The 13,189-nt window shown below is 37.9% G+C and overlaps 1 protein-coding gene across 4 annotated transcripts in view; it reads right to left on the reverse strand.

Annotated features, from left to right (window-relative positions):
• Positions 1 to 736: 736 nt before the first annotated feature.
• The window catches only part of SUGT1 (SGT1 homolog, MIS12 kinetochore complex assembly cochaperone), a 40,974-nt gene continuing 28,521 nt past the window's right edge, over positions 737 to 13,189 (reverse strand). For all 4 annotated transcript variants that reach the window (XM_055541942.1, XM_055541941.1, XM_055541943.1 and 1 more), the window contains 2 exons: positions 10,098 to 10,279; positions 737 to 862 (listed from right to left, as the gene is read on the reverse strand). In XM_055541942.1, the coding sequence (XP_055397917.1) occupies positions 761 to 862; positions 10,098 to 10,279 (284 nt within the window). In that variant the 3' untranslated portion in view covers positions 737 to 760. The remainder of the gene's footprint in view (positions 863 to 10,097; positions 10,280 to 13,189) is intronic.

Raw genomic sequence — 13,189 nt, forward strand, 5'->3', positions numbered from 1 at the left:
GCCACATGGAGCACCAGTGCTGCAGCCTCAGGAGCCCTGCTGTGGCGAAAGCAGCGACAAGTGCGGCTGGGCGCTCCTAAATCCCTGTGTGACCCAGCTTTACCGAGCAGACTTCAGTATAGCTAATTTACAGAATAGAAAACTCGGGTGTCAATGTTTTACACAGGAATTTGAAAGGTAAGGACCAAAATTCTCAGTGCAATTACAAATATTTCTCATAAAAATAATCAAATGGGAATTCCTTGTGATAAATAATTTCTCAAAGTTGTCATTAGAAACTTAAGAAAAAGGTAAATAAACCAAATTTTTTCATAGAAAAATTGTATTTACAACTCCATTCAAAAGCAGTATTTAAAAGCAAATGATCTAACACTGAAATTGAGAAATCTATGCTCACCCAAAGTTGCCAGGTCTCATAAATTATTAATAGAATACTGCATCAAAAATAAGGCAATAACCCAAGATACAACCATTAATGATTTCTCCACTCCCACTACTAGGTAGAAATAATCTGTCTAGTAGCAAATGATACTTCATTCCATTTCAGCATATCTGAAATCCGTAAGGACAAAAGTGATAAAATATGATCTTCATTAGCCTTTTAGAACACTTGAAGGAAAATAATTTCTAAAGCACAAAGAGGTAAAGAGGTATAATCTTTGAAAAGATGTACTCAGTGTTCAAAATTCAAGAATGCAATATTAATACACAATGGGCGTTAGGTGAATATACGCAATACAGTGATAACAAATTAATTTATTTAGTACTTTTTCCATTCCATATCATCAGGAGGATTGATTTCAACTTTCCTTTTACCTACATCAGACCAGTTGGTACTCAAAACTGTACCACCAGACTCCATCTGCAATAAGAAATAAAAATAGATTAATTCTTGGACCATATAATCCAAACAATTATTTTTCAAAAAATGTTCCAAGCACAGAGCACCAAACACAAGCTATGTTTGGCTCAACACACACAATATTTTAATATTAGGCTTTCCAGGTAAATTACTATACTTTGTAAAAATCTGAAAAGGAAACTCTAGTTATGTAGGAGGACCATGTCCACAGACACTGCCATATAAAACACCATGTCTCCTTGCTGATCAGCATAGAGGTATATATGGAAAAACTACCTTCAGATGAAATTGGCTCCCAAGGAAAATGATGATATAATCTCTACTGCGGAGCTTAATAAAGATTTTGCAAGGTAAACTTTCTGGTTGGACAGAACTCTAGGAGTCTCTTAATGTTCTATGCCAAATACATGTAAGTGTACACTGGAATTATTTTTGAATCAAGGTACATACACATACAGATATAGTGTCTCAGGAAAGAATCTGCTATCTATTTACTACCCACTGAATATAACAGCTACCAACAATCCTATTCATAAATACATTAAAAAAATAAAGCTCTAGATACTGTTATCTTGGGGCTTCTCAGGGGGCTCAGTGATAAAGGACCTGCCTGCCAATGCAGGAGACACAGGTTCAATCCCTGGGTCAGGAAGATCCCCTGGAGGAGGAAATGGCAATTCATTTCAGCATTCTTGCCCGGGAAATCCCATGGACAGAGGAGCCTGGTGGGCTACAGTGTATGGGGTCACAAAAGAGTTGGACATGACTTAGTGACTAAACACCACTACCATTTGTAATCTTACTGCAATAAAAAAAAAAAATCACTGACTTGGATCACAGCAAGTAAGTTGTTAAAAATCTAAACATTTAAAAATAACCAACTTGTGTTATTGGTGAACGTATAGTTGTACATGCTACCACTACACTGGAGCCTCAAAACAATGCCAATGCCCCACATTCTCTGCCAAGCTCCTTCCCCTGGGTTCCTCCGCATAGGATGCTCTTCTCCCATGGAGAGAGATGCTTGACATGTCATCCTCCAAGCCTGACATGGCACCATCACTCTGTGGCCTCCTTTGACCCTATTTAGGATCCTAGCTACTTCCTCTCGTAAGATTTGTCTACTGGGTGAGCAAGATTACCATTAATATAAATTGGATGACACTGCTCTGTTAAAACTGTAAGGATCTGCTTTCTTATACCTGCTTCCCACCCCTGGCTTCAAACTAAAGCTGAGAGTTTCTAAAAGGCAAGGAGCATATTTTACCCATACTTATATGCTAGATCAATACTTTAGCATACATATTTTTTACTATATATATTACCAATACTCAAATGCTAGATCAACACTTTACCATACACACCATACATATTTACCAATACTTAAATGCAGTAGCCTGGCACATAGTAGGCTTCAAATAAAATACTGGATAAAATGGGACAAGTCTATATAATAAATTACTCCTAACAGAACTGAAAACAGCAGATTTAATTTATAACCTGATCATGTTTGCTGATGACATTTATCTTCCCCTTTCTTCTCATGGACTGCAGTGCATCTGAGCACTCCCCTGATTTATTCTGTACACTTGGTCTTCTTGCCCAATTAGACTGACAGATTACAGATGAGACACAATTTGCTTCTCTGTACAGGCAGACCTTATTTTATTGTGCTTCCCTTTACTGCACTTTGTAGGTACTGCATTTTTTTTACAACTTGAAGGTCTGTGGCAACCCTGCATCAAGTGAGCTGCTAAGTCACTTTTCCAACAGTGTGTGCTCACTCCATGTTTCTGTCACATTCTGATGAGTCTCTTCTATTTCTAACTTTTTCATTGTTATTATATTTGTTATGAGAATGTGTGACCAGTGATCTCTGACGTTACTCCTGCAAAAAACTACAACTTGCTGAAGACTCAGATGGTAAAGTTAGCATATTTTAGCAATAAAGTATTTTTAAATGAAGGCACCTACACTGTTTTTTAGACATGTTATTACATACTCAACAGACTACAGCACAGTGTAAATGTAACTTTCATACAAACTAGAAAACCAAACAGTATGACTCACTTTATTGCAAGATTTGCTTTAAAATGGCAGTCTAGAATTAAATCCACAGTTCTCCAACGTATGCCGGTATTCCCACAAGGACAGAAGCCAAGTCCTTGCTATGTTCCAGACCAATGTTGCCAGACAGAGGGCTTATTTATGTATGTGTATAGTTCAATTACAATTAGCAAAGTTTCTATATGAAAACGGACACAGATTTCGTATCTTTGAAATTTTACACACTATTTTGTCTAGCAAGCTCTTAAAAAGTCAGTATTTAAACTAATTTCTGGGAATTACCTGGGGGCACAGTGGTTAGGACTCCATGCTTCCACTTCAGGGGGCATAGGTTTGATCCCTTGCTAGGAAACTAAGATCCCACAAACTGCAGTGTGTGTGTGTGTGTGTGGCGGGGGGGGGCGGGGGGGGGGGAATAGGGGGGGCCGCTCTCTCCTTTTGGAGGCATTAATATACTTTTTCCTATTCTTTCCACTAAGTACAACTAAAAACCTTGTATGTCATTTAAATAACAACTATAAGAGGACAAATCAGCTAGAGACCCTGGGACCAAAGGAACAACATGGTGTTGAGTTCTTTGGTTTTTCTTTTGCCTCATTTTTTCAAGAGTTGGAACTGAAGAAGCTGGAAATGCCAAAGGGTGTGACCAAAAAAAACCAACAAACGGCTGCTTTCTTTAGCCAAAGGATGAAGACCAATAGGAAAACAGAAATCTTTTAGACAGTAATCACTCCAGTCAAAACCTCAGTGAAGACTGTGGTCCATCTCCACCCAGACCAGCACCGTGAAGAGCCTCGACTTCGATCCATGCTATGGTACCATGAACTGGCCTCCTTTGTTGATCGGGCCCAGTGGAAACTACCTGGGCAGTTGAACAGCTGCTTATGCCCAGCAGTAACAAGGAGTGGCCCTGGGGGGTCTACAGAGGTAGAGTGGGATACGTGGATTTCTACCGCCACCTGGCAATAGTGAAGCAGTGACTTCCCTTCTTTTGCCAGAGTGGTTATCAGAGAAAGCTACTTCAGAAGGAAGGTTTAAATAAGATCTACAGTTTCATAACATGAAAATGTCCAGGTTTCAATTAGGTACCATTTGGCACTGATGAATAACACCAAGAACCAGAAAGATTTCAGACTATATGTTTAATAAGAGAAGACAACCAATAGATGCTAACACAGAGATGACAGAGAAGTTAAAATTATCTGACATACTTTTAAAGCAGTCAGGGTAAAAATGTTTCAACAAGAATTATGAACTAGCTTGAAACAAATAAAAGAAATAGAAACCTCGGTAAAGAAAGATATAAAGAAGAACCAAATAGAAGTTTTAGAATTGAAAACTACACTTGAAATAAAAAGATCGGTGAACGGGCTCAAGAGCAGAATAGAGAAAATAAAGAATCAATGAACTGGAAAACGAACCTATATAAATCTGAATGACAGAGAGAAGGGAGAAAAAATGAAGAGTCTCAGGAATATGTAGTACTATAACTAACTATCCAATATTTGTGTCATCAGGTTCCAGGAAGAAGAAAACAAAGACGGCAGGTTTGAAAAGGTACTCAATGATACAATGAATGAAAATATCCTAAAAGTGGCAAAAAACATAAATATATGGTTGCAAGAAACTGAGCAAATCCCAATCAGTATAAACCCAAAGAACTCCTTGCCAATACAGAGAATTTGTCATTGACAGATCTACTCTGAAAGAATGCCTTGAGGAACCTCTCCAGACAGAAAAGAAACAGTAGAAACTGGAACCCTGAAACACAGTAAGGAAGAAAGAAAGGCCACAAGACAGAGAAATACAAGAGAACTTGCTTTTCCTCTTTTAGGTTTTCTGAATTACTACACTTTATGATGTGATTTCTAAATGTACACAGAAGAAATATTTAAGAAATTATAAATGAGAAAAGGTAAAAGTACATAAAGAGGTAACATTTCTAAATGTCACTCAGTTTCAAAAAATGATACCAGTAGACTAAGAGAAGTATAATATAGCTAATATAAAACCTAGAGCTACCACTAAAAATGCTACACAAAGAAAATACACTAAAAAATACTAGATAAATCAAGATGAAATTCTAAAAAAATGTTCATGTAATCACAGGAAAACAGGAAAAACAAAACCAGAAATACAAAACCAGAAAACCAAAAACAAAACCAGAAAACCAAAAAAAAAAACAAAACCAGAAAAACTTCCTTGGCAGACATAAGTCTTAATGTATCAATAATTAAATGTAAGTGGTCCGAATGCATCAATTAAAAGAGCCTGGTAGAGTAAATCAGGAGAAGGAAATGGCAACCCACTGCAGTATTCTTGCCTACAGAATTCCGTGGACAGAGGAGCCTGGTGGGCTGCTGTCCATGGGGTTGCGGAGTAGGACACGACTGAAGCAACTTAGCAGCAGTAGCATCAGAGTAAATTAAACAAAAACATGACATGAATACATGCTGTCCAAAAGATACTCTAAATATGACTTAGAAATCTGAAAAAGAATGAATATATGTGTGTGTGTATATACAACTGAATCCCTTTGTAAACCTGAAATTAATACAACACTGTAAATCAACTACACTCCAATAAAATTTTCAAAAACTGAAATTTAAAAAAGTATGACTTAGGCAGACTGAAAATAAAAGGATGGAACAAAATATATCATGCAAAAATTAGACAAAAGATATAATCAGCTATATTAATATTAGCAAAAAAATTACCAGAGCTAGAGAATGACATTGTATAATGATAAAAAAGCAATCCACCATGAAAATGTAACAATCCTAAACACATATGAACTAAACAGAGCTGCAAAATATGTGAAGCAAAAATTCACAAAACCTAAATATGAAATCAATAAATCCATGATTACAGCTGAAGACCCTCTGTCAACAATGAATAGAACAGTAAGATAAAAATCAACTCAGAATATTTTTTAAAAATTCAGTAAGAATATCAATCAACAGGATTTAACTGACATCTACACAACACTCCATTCAACAAGAGCAGAATATACATTCTTTTCAAGTGGAACATATACTTAAAATAAGAAGTCTCAAGTGAAATAAAAATATATATTGAACTGAATAAAAATGAAAATATAAAATAAAAATTTGTAGGAGACAGCTAAAATTCCTGAGAGGGAAACATAGAGCATAAACATATATAATAGAAAAAAGAAACTAAAGAGTTGAATCAATAATCTAAGCACACATCTGAAGAACCTATTAAAAAAAGGAATAGCAAAATAAACCCAAATCCTTGGACTGCAAGGAGATCCAACCAGTCCATTCTGAAGATCAGCCCTGGGTGTTCTTTGGAAGGAATGATGCTAAAGCTAAAACTCCAGTACTTTGGCCACCTCATGCGAAGAGTTGACTCATTGGAAAAGACTCTGATGCTGGGAGGGATTAGGGGCAGGAGGAGAAGGGGACGACAGAGGATGAGATGGCTGGATAGCATCACTGACTAGACGGACGTGAGTCTGAGTGAACTCCAGGAGCTGGTGATGGACAGGGAGGCCTGGCGTGCTGTGATTTATGGGGTCGCAAAGAGTCGGACACGACTGAGCGACTGAACTGAACTGAAGCATAAGGAAGAAAATAGTTAAAAGCAGAAATAAATGAAATTTAGAATAAAAAACAGGAAAAATTTAAGATCAACAGAAAAGCTGATTCTTTGGGGGAACCAAGAAAAGAGAGGGTGAAGTCAGTAAAACTGACAAACACTAGCAAGACAAAGAGAAAAGAGAGAGAAAATACAAATTACTAGCACAGGAATGAAATGGGTTATCACTACAGACCATGCTGGAGAAGGCAATGGCACCCCACTCCAGTGCTCTTGCCTGGAAAATCCCATGGACGGAGGAGCCTGGTAGGCTGTAGTCTGTGGGGTTGCTAAGAGTCGGACACGACTGAGCGACTTCACTTTCACTTTTCACTTTCATGCATTGGAGAAGGAAATGGCAACCCACTCCACTGTTCTTGCCTGGAGAATCCCAGGGACGGGGGAGCCTGGTGGGCTGCTGTCTATGGGGTCGCACAGAGTTGGACACAACTGAAGCGACTTAGCAGCAGCAGCACAGACCCCACAGACATCAAAAGGGTAAGAAGGAAATCATACTAACAACTTAAACAAAACAGGCCAATCCCTCAAAGACAAACTACCACAAGTCACTGAATGTGAAGTGGTTAACTTGAACAGTCCTATAAGCTATCAGGATAATAAAATTCATAATTTAAAGCCTCCCCAAAAAAGAAGTATCAAGGCCTAGATGGCTTCATTGGTTTCAAGAATCTTTAAAGACAAATTATCACTCATTCTACAAATCCATTCCCCTCAAAAAAGAAGACGGAGCACTTCACTATTCATTCTATGAAGTATTACCCATATTACCCTGATACCAAACCAGAAAAGAATGGCACCAAAAAAAGGAACACTACAGACCAATATCCCTCATAAATACAGATACAAAAATGCTTAAAACATTTGAAAACAGAACTGAATAATATACTACAAAAAGAATTATACACTGACCAAGTGGGGTTTATCCCAAGGGTGCAAAGTTGGTTCCATGAAGAAAATAATCCTATTAATCATATAAAATCACTACTTAAACAGGTTAAAGGAACAAAAAACCTACCTAATCATACTGATTCAAAGCAGAAAAAACATTTCACAAGTCAACAGCCGTTCATGATAAAAAAAAATCTCAGGAAAACAAAAACAGAGCAAAACTTTCTTAACTTGATAAGCATCTACAAAAACCTACAGCTAACATTATACTTAACAGTGAAAGATTGAACAGTTGTTCCTTCAAGATGGGGAACAAGGCATGGATGTCTACTCTCACTAATCTTATTCAACATAATAATGGGAGGTCTAGTCAATCAGTATAGCAATAAAAGGAGATAAACAGCACACATATCAGAAACGAAGAAATTAAACTGTTCCTATTTGAAGACTGTCTACACAGAAAATCACAAGCGATCTACCAAAAAAATCTCCCAGAACCAGTGAGTTCAACAAGGTCACAGAAGACAAGATAAACATTAAAAAACAAACAAAACCCTGTATTTGTAGACACTAGCAACAAACACATGGATAAGAAAATTAAATATATAATACCATTGACAATCACTCAAAGAAAGACCCAAATACTTTGGTGTATCACACATACTGGATTTAAATGCTGAAAAGTGTACAACAATGATGAAAGAAATCAGAGATCTAAATAAATGAAGCTGGAAGATTCGGCACAGTAAAGATGTCAATTTCTCCAAACTGGTACACAGCTCAATGTAATTCCTAACAGGACTTTTTCCACATTAGACAATCTACTCTAAAATTTATAGAAAGGCAAAGAAACTGAAATATCCAAAACAATTTTGAAAATGAAAAATAAAGTAGGGGAAATAAATCGGTCCAATTTCAAGACTTAAAATATCAAGAGTAAGTTAGACTGTGGTATTAACAGAGCAACAGACACTCAGAACAATGGAACAGGGACCCCAGAAACAGACTCAATGCTAATATGCTCAACTGATTTTTGAATAAGATGAAAGGCAATTCAAGGAAGGAAAGATAGCCATTTCACAAATGGTGCTGGGGCAACTGAACATATACAGGTCAAAAAAAAAAAAAACCTGCATCTCATACTTCATATAAAAATTAACTCAAAGTGGATCATGGACTAAGATGCAGTAAGTAAGAAAAACTTTTATTAAAAGAACGAATGCAGGGACTTCCCTGGTGGTTCAGGGGTTGAAAGTCTGCCCTGCAGTGCAGGGGATGTGGGTTTGATCCCTGGTCAAGGAACTAAGATCCCACATGCCACAGAGAACTAAGTCTGTGCACCGCAACTACTGAAGCCCGCACACACCAGTTAGAGAGTCCGCGCTGCAGAGATGGCACAGGATGCAACGGAGATCAGCAGCTAAGAACCCACACAGCCAAATGAGTAAATATTTTTTTTAAAAAAAAAGAACACAGAAGAAAATCTTTGAGATCTAGAACTAAGCAAAGAGGTCCAAAACCATGATCCTAAAACAAAAATTGATAGATTGGACTTCATCAAAATTGTACTTCAGTTCTGCTAAAGAAAAGAAGACGACAAGCTACAGACTGGGAGAAAATATTTGCAAACTCCGTATCTGACAAACTCGCCAGATTAGTGGCTGCCATGGGCTAAGGACGGGTAGGAAAGAAGGGTGTGAACATGGGTATAAGATGACAACGATGAGGGAATCCTGCGGCAACAGAAATGTTCTCTATCTTAACTGTCAACATCATGGCTGTAATATTAATTCTGCAAGATGTTTCCACTGGTGAAATCCATAAAAGATAGAAGGCATCTCTTGTACTTTCTCCAACTGTATGTGAATCTACAATTATCTCAATGTAAAAAGTTTAATATAAAAAAATTTTAAAGCAATAGTGAAAAGCACAGTCATGATCAGTTACCACGTGGTAACTTGATATGGAATATCTAAGCCTCAAACACACTTATTACCTGTATGTTAATTAATTTTAATTATTAAATATTAACTTTAACTTTCTACTGTAAAAATAAATGCTTTAAAAGAAGACAGTGACACTTCCAGAGCTACAGGTGAAAGTCCAATGATTACAGCTTCAAGCAAAATCTACACGGTTCTACAGAACTGAGGCCTAATTCAGGTGGTATTCATGCCCTGGCAAAGAGCCTGAATTTTCTTAACAGAGAAATTATTAACAAACCAGTGGATAATCAAAGTGTACCGACCACTTGCCCAGCACTGTTCTGGAAGTCTCCCTTCTATCTTCCTCATCCTTGACACTGAGATTACATATGCTACTAGATGGAAAACACTGGACACTCACTCAGCTACTGTGATAAATCTGACTAGAATAACTCCTATCACCCACTCTAACCTTGGGATCTCAAGTCTTTCCAGTTCTAACTCCCTGATGAAAAAAATTTATGTGGACCACACCATTTGTTTCTCACCTCTTCCACAAGTCCCCAACTTTCTCGAAAGATAATTAAGTTTCAAGCAAGAAGAAATGGTCAGACAAAGCCCATTTAAAATGGTCTCCCAACTACAGTACATACAATCTGCTCTCTTTACTTATATTTTTAATTTCTGAAATTTACTACTATAATAGATTTTCTTAAAGTTTATGTTCTTACAAATGATTTGTTCATGGCACGTTTCACTTCATCAGAGCCATCTGAATAGATCTGCTGAAATAATTTGTTTAAAGCTGCATCTCCCTCCAACTTTTCATTCTTTTCTTCTTCTTTGATCTCACCGACCAATTTATCCCAATTTCTTGTATAATGAGATGATGATGGATATAGGTTTTTTACATCTATGGAGTAAAAAAAAGAAGTGATTAATCAACATTTGTCAATTATGTCAAGCACACGTAACTTTGTGACCATGGTGTATACATCTCAGCAAATAGTTTAAGTCATTAAAAATTTCATGTTTGTAATAAATGTTTTTCTGATATATAAATCAATAATTAACATTTAAAACCTCTGAAGACTGAATCGGTAAGCATAATGTAAAATCTGTAAATTTCTTTTGAGCAAAATAACTCATAGTGTAAACTTTTGGTACATTATGCAAAACTAGATTAACAAAGAAACCCTCCATGTTACTAATAGGAGAAACTGTGTGAGAAGCATACAGGAATTTCTAAGACCCATTTATTTTTATTCATTTCTGACTGTGCTGGGTCTTCACCGCTGCAGGCTTTCTCTAATTGCAGTGATTGGGGGCTACTCCTGCCGTGTGCAGGCTTCTCACTGCAGTGTCTTCTTTTGTTCCTGAGCTCAGGCTCCGGGCATGCAGGCTTCAGGAGTTGTGGCAAACAAGCTCAGGAGTTGCGACCCACGGGCTCCAGAGTGCTGGCTCTGTAGTTGTAGCACACAGGCTTAGCTGCCCCACAGCATGTGGAATCTTCCCAGATAAGGGATCAAACTTGTGCACTCTGCATTGGCAAGCAGATTCTTAATCACTCACTGGACCACTAGGGAAGCCCACATACAGGAACTTTGATGTTTACAGAAAAGGTGCAAAGATCGTACCAACAATTCTAAAAATATTGACTTTAAAATAGATACTTCATTAACAAACTTTCTCTAAACAAAGCTTTAACAAATGTTAGAAAATACAGCTTCTAGGGCTTCCTTGGTGGCTCAGTGGTAAAGAATACACCTGTCAATGCAGGAGACACCGCTTCGATCCCTGGTCCGGGAAGATACCACGTGCCATGGAGCAACTCAATCTGTGTGCCACAATTACTGAGCCAGCGATCTAGAGCCGGGAGCTGCAACTGCTGAGCCCACGCGCCTCAGCTGCTGAAGCCTGCCCACCCTGGAGCCAGCGCGTCCCCAGAGACGAAGCCTGCGTACCCAACTGGAGAGCAGCCCCCACTCGCCACAACTAGAGAAGGGCCATGTGACAACAAAGACCCAGCAAAGCCAAAAATGCATAAAATGATATTGATGTGTGTGTGTGTATAAAGCAGCTTCTCCTAAGGTACTTATATCTTTAATTTGAAACTGAAAACAATGACATGCCATTTGACATTGCCATGCCATCTGACAGTGAGTTAAGACTCCATCCTCTCACCACATTAAAAATACCAGATTACTTCAACAGGAGAAAACAATAAAGAATTCTTGAATGCTGAAAAATACTACATGATGATCCAGAGGTCAATGCCCACATCACGTGCACACAGGAAATAATATTACTTGGAGGGCACATTGGGATTAAACAGAGGCTGCTTGCAGCCAGAGAGGCAACCAGCCCAGGGAGATTCAGGGCACTGCCAAAGCTGCCCCAAAGACCAAGGGAAACAAGGTCTTGACACACAAATAGTTTAAAAGAAACTAACCAGATTACCTAAGAACTGTAAGAGCAGTTCTGTTCATTATTCAATGGAAATATAAGCCACAAATGTGTCACAAACATAATTCTAAAATTTCAAGTAGTCTAAAAAATGTCTTATTTAACCTAACACATCCAAAACAGTATCAGTTCAACATGAAATAATATAAAAGTATTCATATATTTTATATATATTTTTCACACTAAGTCTAAAATCTGGTATGTATTTCACCCTTAGAGCACATCGCAATCCAGACTAGTCATATTCCAAGTGGTCAACAGGTACAGGTGGTTTGCAGCTACTACACTGGACGGTACAGCTAGATAGCCTTAGAGAAAAAACAGATTCAAAATTTCCCTATGAATTAGGACATGTTAATGCTAGTCTACATGTCCCTCTTCCACTATTGCCTTTCTATATATCCCCTTTCTCAAAAGAGTTGAGAAACTAATCGTTCACTCTGTTTTCCATCCTTTCTCTTCACCTCTCTCCCTGCCCATCTCACCACCCAATCCCTAACAAAACAAAACGACAACACACCAGTTTTATACAGGGCAAGCAAATTGTTTTCCAAATTCTATCCACCTGTCCTCTACCAGTAATCTCTACCTTTTGTACATTTTTCACTAGGAGCCAAGAAAACAAAAAACGCATGCCAATGGTAAATTAAGAATTTAGGACACACGGGTTTAATTACTCCTGATGCTGATCTGCCAGATGGGACGACAGTTCTCATCTCCATTTTACAGATAAGAAAGCTGGCACAGATAGGTTAACAACTTGCCCTTATCTTCCGTCTCCAGCTTGTCAAACAATCTGACAAGCACATTAACCCCTTACAAAAAATAAAACCGGTCAGGAGGAATACCATCTTGAATATTCAAGGCACTGAGTTTAAAAAAAGTTTGTATCTGTAACACCAAAAAAATCTTTAATCTCAGAAAACATTAATACCGTTAGGTGGCAGATGAGCTACTCAGAGACAGGTAACCTAACTTCTTGCTTATTCACTCTAACATCAACTAACTGTAAAGCTATTCATGTCAGCAGAGACTTCCCACTGTTAGAAAACGCGGCAACAAGCAGTATCACACATGAGGCAGAAGAACCGGACCCGGACTCTGAAGACCTGGATTTAGTCCTGGACAATGGAAACTGCTGGGTAATCTCAGGCAAGCTGTCTAACCTTTCTGAGCCCGTAAGACAGGAGGAACAATACGAGGTCACTTGCTATACAGGGCTGCTGCTAGAACTAGGTGAGATACTACATTTAAAATATTTCTTTAAAAAAATGCTTTAAGCTATATATAAACCTCAATCCAAAAATCTCTGGGAGTCAGCCCCATGAGAAGCACATAACATCTTTACCAAATCTTT

This window comes from Bubalus kerabau, chromosome 12, assembly GCF_029407905.1.
Source record: "Bubalus kerabau isolate K-KA32 ecotype Philippines breed swamp buffalo chromosome 12, PCC_UOA_SB_1v2, whole genome shotgun sequence".
NCBI classification, from domain to species: Eukaryota; Metazoa; Chordata; class Mammalia; order Artiodactyla; family Bovidae; genus Bubalus; species Bubalus kerabau.